Source organism: Podarcis tiliguerta (genome assembly GCF_965153285.1).
Source record: "Podarcis tiliguerta genome assembly, chromosome: 6".
NCBI classification, from domain to species: domain Eukaryota; kingdom Metazoa; phylum Chordata; class Lepidosauria; order Squamata; family Lacertidae; genus Podarcis; species Podarcis tiliguerta.
The window spans coordinates 63,355,571-63,369,164 of NC_139539.1; the positions used below are offsets into that span (position 1 = coordinate 63,355,571).

Here is a 13,594-nt window from a genome sequence, read left to right on the forward strand (position 1 = left end):
TGAGGCTTAAGCACATTGAATGTTAGCTGGTATTACTATCCTAACTGATTAGTGTGGGTCATGCAGTGGCTGAAAGATGTAAATTGTTTTTGCCTGTCTTCATGTCAGCACCATAGGGACACTATTTTGCATGTCTGGGGTAAATATAGGAAAACTTCAGCACCTGCCAATTGCTCAATTGCCACCATCATTTAAAAAAAAAAATCTGGAGGAACATTTGGTAATTTTAAGCTTTGGCAGAAGTGTGGACAAATACCAAAAACATGTTTGAAAACACTGTGATATGCTCCTATCTAGTCATGAAAGAAATAAAAACACCCCTTTTTCTTTACTGACAAATGTCTTTTTTCCTATTAACTCAAACCTGGCTATATGATATATATCATACTAAAATGGGCTTATTTTAGAAGAAGATTCTTTTTAAATTTATTCTGTCCTTAGGAATATTTCTTAACCACCAACTCATTTTTTTAAAAATGCTATGGCAATGTACAATATAAGCATTAAGCATCATAAAATTATGAAGTCATAACATATAAAACAGACAACCAGGACTGAATCAAATTAATTCTCTAAAAATGTTTGGTGAAACAGAACTGTTTTCAGCAGAGCTAATGCAAATTAGTTCTGGGTCTACTTAGAATTAATTTTCATGAAAAGAAATTGCAAATGGACATACGGGATACGGATAAAGGAGGAATGTATACAGATAAAGGGTCATCTTTATCCAGATGCCTTTAAAGACCCTACAATATGGGGAGCATGCAGCTATGTTATGAAACAAAAGTCCATGTGTGCAACAGGACTTCTGGTTTCTCTTTCTTCCTTTGATGACTGCCTCCCCACAACTGTTCCAGACCTTCTGGAGCAGATTTGGGGGGCATGCAAGAAGAAGAAGCCCCATTGCAAGAGCAGATGCCCACTCACCCTAAATTGCACCACGCCCTTTTTGTTTGTTTGTTTATACATTATAAACATGCTTATACCAAATATACGTATGAATATATGTAATACATTTCTCAGTGTCTTTACAATTTTAAAATGAATCTTGATGAAGTCCTAAAGTTCTAGGGTGAGATGCTAAATAGGTCCAGGTCCAGGGAAGAAACAGGAAGAATATGGAGAGAGTGGTGTGAACAGTGGTTAAGGGGCTGTTGTTCTATTGAGCAAAGGTGCATAACACCCTCCTTTTAGTTGCACCGCTTTTCAGTCAGATAAAAATGGAACCCTGAGGCATAGCCTCAGATTCTTCAATCGCATGAAAATGTACAAAAGAAGCCAGCACAAAGGTGTGTGGGTAGCAACACAGCTCCAGGAGTTTATTTTCCTGCAGTTCTTTATGCATATTTGAAGTGGTTACACATTTTCATTCCATATGCATGTGAGAGACAAATATGCCCTCGCCATTGTGCTTTTTATTTCCCCCTGACCCTTTCATTCATATATATATATATATATATATATATATATATATATATATGAGTCACTTTTTGCACATCCTCAGATGCAAGCAGGTTTAAACTATTGGAAGCTCATCAGGAGAAATGGGAAACTGTGGTTCTGGATAAATAACAGCTTCTCAACTGCTGTTCAGGAGGAGCAGTCTTCCATTTGATGCTGAAGCTTACCCTCTCCCTTGCTTCTTCCCAACAACAAAAAACGTCCCTGTGTCTGAATGCCCTGATATCTATACATTTAACCTCCCTAGACCTTTCGCCTCTGCTTTGCTTACTCTCATTTCCCCCTCTCTGCCCAAACTCACTGTGCCTCTTCAGTAACTTCACATATGAGTGATTGTTACTGCATTCAGAATGCTGACCTTGGAAGTTTAAGTGGTGTAAGAGAACACACAAAAAGATGAGCTGGATAAATAACAGACTGGAAATATACAGTTAAGGGATTTTTTTTTGGGGGGGGGGTGTTTTTCTTCAATTTTGAAGGCAATGCTTGTGTCCTTAAAACTGAGGAACTGACTGGTACTAACCAGATACCGTGACAAGTAAAAATCGGCTTGGAGTTGATACTCATTACAGGTTCAATCCTGAGCTGTTGTGGTGCAGTGTTAGTCATCAAATAAAATCCTGAGGTCTCTCAGGGCATCCATTATGCTACATCAAATTTATGTCGTTTGTTCAGAACCTCACACATACCTGGAAGCGAATCGCAAGAATAGCAAACAGTGAGGTGACTGCAATCAAAACAAAAAAGGCAGTTTATTTCAAAATGAATGGTATTCGTTTACTGACCCTTAAGGGCCAAGCTAGTCACTTAGAGCAGAACATGGGCCACTGCTGAACAGATCTAAGTGGTAGCAGTGTGTGTCAAGAGCAGGATTTGTGGGCAGGGGGCATACTGAATATCTCAGGAATAGGGATATTGTAAGATAAGAAGAGGGACGCGGGTGGCGCTGTGGGTTAAAGCCTCAGTGCCTAGGGCTTGCCAATTGAAAGGTCGGCGGTTCGAATCCCCGCGGCGGGGTGCGCTCCCGTTCTTCGGTCCCAGCGCCTGCCAACCTAGCAGTTCGAAAGCACTCTCGGGTGCAAGTAGATAAATAGGGACCGCTTACTAGCGGGAAGGTAAACGGCGTTTCCGTGTGCGGCTCTGGCTCGCCCGAGCAGCGATGTCACGCTGGCCACGTGACCCGGAAGTGTCTTCGGACAGCGCTGGCCCCCGGCCTCTTTGAGTGAGATGGGCGCACAACCCTAGAGTCTGTCAAGACTGGCCCGTACGGGCAGGGGTACCTTTACCTTTACCTTAAGATAAGAAGAGGCTGTCATGCTTAGACTGTTTCAGAACTTGGTGGAAAAGTAGCTCTGGCACTGAGTAATGGCTACATATAGCGACTAGCAATAAAGGTGGATTTGAAGATGATTGCTTTTAAGGCATCACATTTCATCCAGGTATCCCTTCACCTTTATAAGCCAAAACACAAACTGAAATGTGCATTTTGGTTCTTCTCTAATTACAACGCCGCCTCTGTAATATTTCAGTAAAGAGCCCTTGTGGTCTGCTTGACCTAAACTGGATTAACAGCCATTCCTTCTCCTCAGGGGACACAGGAAACTGTAGTTCTATGAAGGAAATGTGCTGTATATCTTTAACAGGATTCTTGGCAGTCTCACCAAACTATGATTCCCAGGGTTCTTGGAAGGAAGCTATAAAAGTTGAAATGGTACAAAACAGGTGCCCTTGTGTATTGCTGATATATTCTTCTCCAGTTCCCTCACCTCTCTGTGCCAGGAAGAGACAAATCCATTATGAAAAGGCACATACATTTTTAGACATTCAATCGGTATGGAGACTTGTGAGCCTCTTGGGAGGAATACTATTATCAGTGGCAGAGTTAAATTTATTCCCTAGTATTATTAACCCCCCTACATACACACATATCTCTTGTTACATTCCCTAGTGTTGTGCAAACTGAACGTAAAGAGGATAGCGTTTTGTTCACATTACCCTCAATAAATGGGTTTAACCACAATACAAATCTCATAATTCACCTCTTCGGTCCCAGTGGTTACAGGACAAATCCACTAGATTTAGCAGTAAGCCTTAAATACACCTCGACTGACAGATGTAGGAAAAGTTATGGTTCTGCAATCCTTTACCTTTATTGGAGTTTTCTGTTGCTATGGTTTCAAAGATTTAATTGAAATCATTTTTTTATTTTTTTTATTTTTTTTTACTTCCTCTGTAATACTAATGAGTTTTATAAATGGTTCCTCTCAGACTATTTATGACTGGTCTGCAGTCCTGAATTGAGATTCTGACAGGAAAAAAGCAAATAGAAGAAAGGACAGAAAATCATGTATGTTGATGTACATACTTAAAAACAAACAAACAGGGGTAGTGGTATTCCCCCTACTCTAGTTACAACATGGATGGCTTGATATTCTCCAGTACACACACCTTATAACACAGATTCAGGTAGGTAGCCATGTTGGCCTGACACAGTCGAAATAAATTAAAAAATTGTCCAGTAGCACCTTAAAGGGACCCCTGACCATTAGGTCCAGTCACGACCGACTTTGGGGTTGCGGCGCTCATCTCGCTTTATTGGCAGAGGGAGCCAGCATACAGCTTCCAGGTCATGTGGCCAGCATGACTAAGCCGCTTCTGACGAACCAGAGCAGCGCACAGAAATGCCATTTACCTTCCCGCCGGAACAGTACCTATTTATCTACTTGCACTGGTGTGCTTTTGAACTGCTAGGTTGGCAGGAGCAGGGACCGAGCAACGGGAGCTCACCCCGTTGCAGGGATTCAAACTGCCAACCTTCTGATTGGCAAGTCCAAGGCTCTGTGGTTTAACCCACAGCACCACTAGCGTCCCTTAGAGACCAACTAATTTTATTCTGGGTATATGCTACTACCCTTCTGAGAAAAAACCCACTCCACCCTCCCACTATATATAAGGGTCTGGTGACTTCTGTTTCAGTGTATCTGAAGAAGTGTGCATGCACACGAAAGCTAAGAACAAACTTAGTAGATCTCTAAGGTGCTACTGGACAATCTTAGAATACAGTCTACAATTCTGATCAAATTCCCATTTTGGAAGGATCATAGTTCTGCTTTGCATGCAGAAGGTCCCAAGTTCAATTCCCAGCATCTCCATGTTGGGCTGCGAGAGAGACTGCTGCCTATAACCCCAGAGAGTAGCTGCCAGTCAGTGTAAACAATACTAAGCTAGATGGGCCAATGGTCTGACTTAGTATAAGGGAGCTCCTTATGTTCCTACTTAGCCATAAATTTCACTGAGTGACCTTGGGCAATCATCCACAAATCCTCACTCTTAACCTCTTAACCAACTTGGAAAGTTGTTGTGAAGATAGGATAGAGTAGAATAGGAAAGAGATTCACAGTCTTGAGGAAATATTAATAATAAAAGTAGTAGTAATAGTCATAGTAGTAGTAATTTATTACTTGTACCTCTCCCATCTGACTGGGTTGCCCTGACAAGAAATAATGCAGTAAACAAACAAACAAACAAACAAACAAACATAAGAAATTGGGACTTTGTAGAGAAAGGATGGGATGTTAGAGATCTATTTTTGTAAAAATTAACAGTGAAAATATAGTAGAAAAAGTGAGATGGTCCTCTCTCTTTCTCTCTCTTGTAAGCATCGTGAATAAAATTAATTATTTTTCACGAAATATATTTATAACTTACATAATTTTTGACACAAAACATGGTGAGACAGCTACTAGCTGGTTTAGTTGCTACTACCCCTTGAGAGTGTCACCAAAAAGTCTTTTCCATAGTGCAGCTCCATAATGCTATGAAAGCAGAAACTTAGGAATATCGGTACTTTTGCTTGGATGAACGGGTTCCCCATGATGGAGTGGTATTCAAAGCAGCAAAGGAGCGTTTAAATATTACTTCTTTCATGTGGAACAACGTCGGATATCTAAAGTGGTACTCATATAAGAGTGGTGCATTTATAATAGCAGTGTTTCTAGTTAGGAAAGAACATGGTGCCAAGCTATTGAAATGCCTTCTGCACTTTCCCTGGTTTTCAGTTACTTTTGAGTGATTACACGTTGGGGAGATGTGTTTGTAAACTAATGGCTTTAATAATGTGATGAGATTGAAAATGAAGCCTAATTACCACAGCACAGCTGACCCTTGGAATGCTTCCAGATGTGCCAAGGGCTAGGCCTCTCCAATCATGCAGGTTAATAAATTTCAGCAGTGCATCAAGAAGTGATCCCACTTCACCGGACACCTAATTTTCTCAGTATGGCAGGCAGGTACTGTGTGCCTTTTGGGGACAGCCCTTTTACAAAGATGAAGTACACAGCAAGATATTGTAGCTAAGAGTGGCTGTAGGCATGGTCAATAGCAAAACTTTACAATTTTTTAGAAATATCTCCATTTGAGAAGGCGTTCTTAGAGAAAAATGTTCAATGGAGAACACATGGATAACATGGCCAGTACAGGCAAGCACCCTGCCCAGCTCCCTGTCTCAACTGCTCTCGGAAATCTTCCTTCTCAAATACAGAAACCTGACTCTCAGCTCAGCTTAAGAGTCTGTGCTATATCGAGCTGGCCATCCAATTAACAGAAAAGGAAGTAAACAGAATGTGTGATCAAGGACGAGGTGAGATCTAAGGTCAGAAAGTATTGAGGAACCACATTTTCTCGTGTGTGTGCATGCAGCTGTAGAGAGAGAGAAGAGGAAAAAATAAGTCAAAAAGTTTAGAGTATTGAGTAAGACAAGGATGGTCAACCTCTGACCCTCCAGATGTTGGGCTGTAGCCTAGAAGCATCTCAAGGGAGGTGGACAAGTTCTCCATCCCTGAAGTAAGAGATACACCTTCAACAACAGTAACAAGCTGGATAAATATCAGAAACATCAAACAGATTCCAGGTGGCCAAGGTAGCATCTCAGATTTTCAGTAGTGGGCAAGGTTCACAGGGTTGTATCCAATTATATCTCTTTAGGCATGGTTGAGAGAAGGTTCTTTAATTCAGTGGATATTTTCTTTAGAAGGGAGGCAATTTTCACAGATTCCCCCCATGTGGCCCTTCTCCCAAATCCCAAATTTATGGGAACCCTCTAGAACAGCATGGGAGGTTCACGCTGGACTCCAGGCGAAAGGGGGGATTTGTGAAAATCACCTCTCCTCCCTTCAGCCTATGGAAGCCTCCCCTAGATTAAAGAGCCCCCTGTTAGTGGAAGGAAACAGCCCATGGCAAAGTGTCAAAAGGTCTGCTTTTTTATATATTCGAGATTAAATTGCAGCACAAAACTTTTAAGAGAATTTGATGCAGCAGCTTTGTTTTTGACTTCAACATATAAAGAAAAATAATCATGTGAGCTGAAATAAGATGTCCCCTTATGTTCACTAAACAGCGCCTTGTATTGTTTTCATGCTCTTATGTGTGGTTTTAAGTATTTCAGAAACCACTTCATACTTTATACAGCAGTTGGGTTATATCAGTTATGGACCGCTGTATTGTGTAAGAAGGAAAAGCGAAGGAGAAGTGGAAGCATTTATTGATAGGGGCAAAAAGGCTATGAACAGCTTAGTTGCATGTAATATGCCCAAATGCATCTCTCATATAAAATCAAAATCCTGTTAACGCTTGTTTTGGGGTCTGTTTGCTCTTGTTTTAAAAAAATGTCTACGCCAATGATTTGCACTATTGTTCACCTAAAATAACTGTTCAATAAACTAACAGAAAAGTATCATCATGAATAAATGCAGAGTGAGTGGAAGGACTGGAAAATCTAGTTGCATTAACACTAAGCTAGTCTGGTTGTGTTAACATTAGGGTTGGATTTTCAGAACCTATCTGACCTGTGAATCACCTGTGCTTAGACCTGGGTGAGGCAAATGGGAAAGTGAAAAATATCTTCTGGCCTCCTTGCCCTTTCCTCCGACATCCGGATGTCATGGTAGCCCACAAGGCCTGACATTCCCCAGGCGATATCGTGACTTTTGTCATGGGCTTTTTCTCCTCTCATGGTGGTTTCAACATTGACAGAAGCCCAACGGAAGGTGCATAATGTTTGTTAGGTCCTGTTGCCACCATCTACCAAGCCATTCTGAATTTGTGACTCTTTCCTTGAATAGGTTGGTGGAGATTTCCACCATTACATGCCAAATATGCTCCCAAGGCCCTGCTCGATGGGGGTCTAATGAGGAGATGATTGTGAAGATTACCTCATCATAAAGAGATAAGATTCATGTAAATCCTTTACGAGGCTACAAGCTTTCTTATGCAAAGTAGAAAGGGAAATGAACAAAATCAAAGGACAATGATTGTCTGTCAAATTAAATAGGGAGGAAAAAATGGAAATTAGCCTTTTGAGATCGGTCCAAAATATCCTCCTTATGAGCATCTTACAGTTGCTGGCAGTAGCCTGCTCACAGCTGGATTCCATGGGCTTTTTCCTGGGCTCATTTATGCCATTGTAAATTAGGAGTAGTCCACTTTATCTGAGTGGAGCTGAACTGAGAGGATAATCAGGCCTTCTGATTTTATTGAAAGGTTATCACTGGGTTCAGTCCAAAATGTCATCATCTTCATTCCTTCTAGGTAATGCTGTCACATAATTAATAAACCTGTTACAGATGATCTTCCACTAATTAGGAGATGTACTTGTTCTACTACTAATTAGAGAATGACTCTGACATTTGGACTTACTAAACTGTCAGGATTTTTTTCACCCTCCATTTTTTTTATATTGGACAATTTTTGAATCATGTTAATAACTGTAGGATGTAGCTAAAAACTAAACCTAAGACTCTGTTTCGGTATAATATAAGAGAGAGCAGAAAACAGTCTAAAATTCCTGATCATGTTGCACACATCCATTTTGAAGACAATACCATTCAGGTACCCAATCTAACAACATATTCTTCTCCACAGTCACAATATCCTCCTGTACGAAGATGGTCATGCTGTTGTTGCTGATTTTGGAGGTAAGAGATTGGAAACTAAAAGAAAATCCCAGTATGTTTTGTAACCTCTCTAGCAAGGATGAGCAGACTTTGGACTGCAAGATCTGCTCTATCTATTGGAAATTATGACATCTACCAGTAGACCTCTTGCCCATCCTTGCTCTAGGGCAGAATTGGTAGCCATTATGTGAAAGATGGTTGGATATCATAAGCCACAGACTGATGAGGAAGCCACAATGATGTTTAATGTATTGTATCTCTTGCATTATTAGAGTTCAGCTGTTTTTATGTGGTAGGCTAACAAGTGAAGCCTTTGATGTAGTTTGCTTTCTTTTCTTTGTTAAGTTTAAATTATTTACTTACACTCAGTTTAATAAACAGAAGGGGGAAAAACAAAACAGATAAATCTGTAAAAAGGGTTGGGGAATCAGATATCCAGATCTAAAAACAAAGAACAAATTTCCATACCAGAATCAAGTAGAACAAATGGAAGTCATAAATTTCCAAGTAATATAAATGGGTTTATGTTATCGTGAACCTTGTTGCCACAATAAATTACAAAGACACTCTATTTTTCCACCAAAAAATGTTATCTGGCTGGCTTCCTTTTCCACTTCTCCCCATATTTGTGAACTTAACCATACAGACAATATCCCAAACCTTAATTAACTATTAAAAGTTAGTTTCTTCATTATCTTCCAGTTATAACAGTTGATCATTTTGGCACCCATCAATGAACTGTCAAAAACTTTCTCAGCACCCAGAAATAATATTTCACAAGGTTGTTTTGTTTACTTGATAATATGATTGATATGTAACACTTCACGAATGTTTGAAGATAATTTGCATTCTTTAATAAATCTGGTCTGATCATCTCCAGTGTATTTATTTGTTGTATTTAATCTATTTGCAAGGATGGTGCTCCACAATTTAAAATCCTGATTCAATAATGCTATAGGACAATATGGCTGGAATTAGCTGGCTGTTTTTATGTATAACCACCATTCTTGCCAATTCCCATGTTCTGAGGAGTATATAACTTGAAATAATTTCATTCAGTATCTCCCATAAGAGATGTTCAAGTTTATTCAGGAATATCTATAATCCTCAACTGTAAAGGCACCTGGATCTGGGGCATTATTATTTTGTAACTCACTGATTTCCCCAGTTCAGGGATAGTTAAAGAGGCTTTTCAATATCGGGTCAAGTTTGGCATGGTACAAAGGCCTAAATAACATATTTCTCAGGACGGTGAGATATATAAAGTTTCTGAAAAGAAAGAGAGAGATTCCTTTAAAATGTCATTAGATCTTGTTACACTTTCATTCCTGTTGTTCTTGAGTCACAATACCAGGTTATTATATGGCTTCTGCAGTTGCCCTGCTCATCTTATTCCCAATCCTGCTATCTGCTACCTTCCCACATATGTTTTAGATGTACTATATATGGGGTCAAAGCCAGAAAAAACTAGCTTGTAGGCAAATAGAGTAAGGACTCATGCTATATAAGATCTTGATATACTGTGATTATAAGCTGGGTAATTACTGTTGGTCACATATCCTGTGGGGAACAAATGGAATTTGGGGGTGGGGGTGGGGCAAAAGCTAATGATTACTGATCTCCTATTCCGATCATAATTTTAAACAGGCAATGCAAATCTATGTTTTGTAATCCAATGATCTTCCTTATCTGCACTGATGCAGAAAAATCCATTGGTTTAAAAATAAAACCAGCCTCTTAAAAGCCTATATATAGGCTGGCTTGAGTTTTTGAGAGATGCTAGTATGACATCACGCTTCTGGCTTCTGGCAGGGCATCCATGTTTTTGGTGGTGGATGTAAATCTGATTTTGAATAACTGAAGTATTCAAATACAAATATTAATTATTTAATGCAAGCCTTTTAATGAATGCTGTCCTTGACAAACAATGCCATGATGTCATTGTATTTCCACTTGAACTTTATACAACTTACAAATATATATGCATTTTTGTTCTTTTTTAAATACTTTGGTTATCCTGTACTCAGTGATACTTATTTAACTGCTCTCCCTCCCTTTTGTTTTGCTTTTACATCCCAGAATCCAGATTTCTGCAGTCTCTGGATGAAGATAATATGACAAAACAACCTGGGGTTTGCCTATTCTTTCTCTCTCGTTACAAATAAGTACTATCAAATGTATATGAAAATCTAGCCAAGGAGCAAGAAATAAGATTAGGATTTTCTTCTTCCAACATACATGCTATTGTATAATGACAGTGTATGCCATTTGTTTGCCATGTCAATTGAGATCAATGATGATTAGTGGGTACAAAATGTTCTCTCTGCTTTGCACTCAGAAATGAATTTCTAGTCTGCAACAGTAATTGGCATTAGAATTTGCTACTTATATTAGTAGTTCTTATATTAGTAGTTCAGAATCATCTTCAGACTGTTGATGGGTAAGTTCCCCCGGCCCCTAGCACTGTAATTGTTTTTCTGAGCTTTCATGAAGAACTCTAAGAGGGAGGGGTTGTTGTTTTGTACTGAGAATTCTTTGAAAAGGTTTGGGGTGTTGGCTTACCAGAGAATGGAGCCTCCATTCTGAACATAGCCTCCGACATAGTATCACCTCAGGACATTTCAGGAAATGTAAATGGAAGCTCCTGACCAATGCAGAGCATCACTGTTGCCCACCACTTGTTGTGCCGCCACTGAAACTTTACTTCCTTCTCTCAGACTAGGAGCTGCCAAGAGCAGACCTGCCAAGTGTCCTTATTTTCCAGGGACAGTCCTGGATTTACAGAAGCCATCTCGATTTCTGATTTGATCCCGGAATATCCTATTTTTCTTAGGACATCTCTATTTTCATTGGAGAAATGTTGGAGCTATGCAACCCCCAAGCAAAGGACATAGCTATACAGCAGGCTTCCTCAACCTCAGCCCTCCAGATGTTCTGAGACTATAATTCCCATCCTCCCTGACCACTGGTCCTGCTAGCTAGGGATCATGGGAGTTGTAGGCCAAAAACATCGGGAGGGCCAAGGTTGAGGAAGCCTGCTATACAGCCTTTAGAAGACATCTGAAGGCAGCCTTGTATAGGAAGGCTTTTTTTAGTGTTTTATTATGTTTTTATATGTTGGGAGCTGTCCAGAGTGGCTGGGGCAACCCTGTCAGATGGGTAGGGTATTATTATTATTATTATTATTATTATTATTATTAAATAGGACACCCCTGTTTTTATTGGAGAAATATTGTAGGGTATGGAAGAGCATCCTGGTTTTATGTATGAAGTGAAGCCCACAGTGCAGTTTGAAACTCAATAAAAGACTTGGGAATCTGTTCCGCAGGAACAATCTGATCACCATTCTCCCTTCCTATTAAGAGAATTGTTTTGTGAACATATTGCCAGAAAGCAAAGAGAAATGAAGCTGGAGAATCGGTGCCCCCGTGAAGAAACAAAACATACCATTAATGCATTATTGATGTTGTCTTGATGTACAGAACCTGCGCTGGATGGCCCCTGAAGTATTCACACAGTGTACTCGCTACACTATAAAGGCCGATGTTTTCAGCTATGCCTTGTGTCTCTGGGAACTGTTAACAGGGGAAATTCCATTTGCTCACCTCAAACCAGGTAAGATGCACAGCAAGGTAGCATCAAGATTGCTTCTTTCTGGTGCACAACAAAGAAGCTGCTTTGTATAACACTAACTCAGCTTTTAGTCAAATGTGTATTTGTTTTAATTTTGCATCGTGGGCTTTCAGTTTCCACATAGAACTGTAAAGCCAGTGTTTTGCAGTCAGCCACAGTACGCTGAAATCAATGTTTTGTCAAGGAAAAAGAATTATGCAGGCAACTTAAGAGTCTGTACTAGCTTTTACCCTAAGGTGCTTTCTCCAAACTAAGCTTATCAGATGCCTGAGGTGTTTCAAGCTTACTAGAATGTTAATATATATTTTTATGCATGCATCGATGAAAATGTACTGCAAAACAAGGAGATCAACGCTTTGCCATCAAAGCAACATAGCCATTGTGAGCAAAGGTGCCCTGATCCCCCAGTGTGACATCATAGCCAGATCGTCTTGACCCAGTGTGACATCACAGCCATTCACTCTACACTGGGAAACCTTTAGAGCCAAAACTGTGCATTGAATGAGCTACCAAATGCAGCAGAAAACTGCTCCAGTTTCTAATGAATGCCGGTTCAGAATGTACTTGAACTTCATTTTTTAAATGGCCCTTAAATCTACATATAAATGGGGCTGTTTGCTGGGGGTTGAGAGTTCTTTTGCTGTTTCGGTTATAGCTGGATGCTGTCAGGTTCAGGTGTTTGACTTGGCCAACTGCACTTCATCACAGAGACTAGATGCTCCACACACCCACTGAACCTGGGGGAAAAACATGGGGAAAGTGGTCTTATATGAAAATGCTGCAAGTAGGCTCCCTGGAGCTGACTTGCAGAGGGACATAGCAGAAAAGGCATGGGAAGGAGAGTTCCAGAGGAATCCAAAAGTGTCTCCTTCCCTCTGCCCAGCAGCCTCCTCCTATTGAAAGTTTTATCAGGTTCGTGCTTGTTGTTATTTACAGTCAAGTACTTTAACAGGGCCAGGCACTTTCTAAACACCGAGAAGCTTGCAGTCTGGAGAATTCCCCTGAACTTTCCTGTTCTAAGCATGACTCCATTGATTCTCACTAATTAGCTTCACTTGTCTTGTGCAACAGCCATTCATTCCATTTTCCCATTTGAGACAGCCAGGGTGCTTAGCTTTTCAAAGTCATTATTCCTCTGATGCATTTAAAGTTATATATTTATTGACCCTATTTGCTCGTTCTTGGTTGGTGGAAAGCCGGAGAAAATTCTCCTCTTCCCAAATACTCCGGAGATCTTATTAAAACAAGATTCACATCTCTTCTGCCACTTATGGAATTATGATCATTTTACTAGTTCAATGCTTTTTGCTTTCTCTCCCTACACCTTTTAAAAAAACCACACACTATTTTCTTTTATTGGTGTCTTTACTGGGTAATGTATCATTAATACATTTTTGTTTGCAGGAATTTCTGCATCCTTAAGCTTTTTCTTTTTCTTATTCTAGTTTCTATCATTTCTTTTACTGATTTGTTGAAGATAAAATGTTGTCACAATCTGATTTCAGAATTTGATTTCCCACGTTTTTATAAGCATTTGCCCTTCATGAAAT

The 13,594-nt window shown here is 39.9% G+C and overlaps 1 protein-coding gene across 2 annotated transcripts in view; it reads left to right on the forward strand.

Annotated features, from left to right (window-relative positions):
• The window catches only part of LOC310681045 (serine/threonine-protein kinase TNNI3K), a 141,858-nt gene that overhangs the window by 85,136 nt on the left and 43,128 nt on the right, over positions 1-13,594 (forward strand). For both annotated transcript variants that reach the window (XM_083448407.1, XM_083448406.1), the window contains 3 exons: positions 8,380-8,432; positions 10,491-10,543; positions 11,894-12,026. In XM_083448407.1, coding sequence (XP_083304533.1) covers positions 8,380-8,432; positions 10,491-10,543; positions 11,894-12,026 — 239 coding nt within the window. The remainder of the gene's footprint in view (positions 1-8,379; positions 8,433-10,490; positions 10,544-11,893; positions 12,027-13,594) is intronic.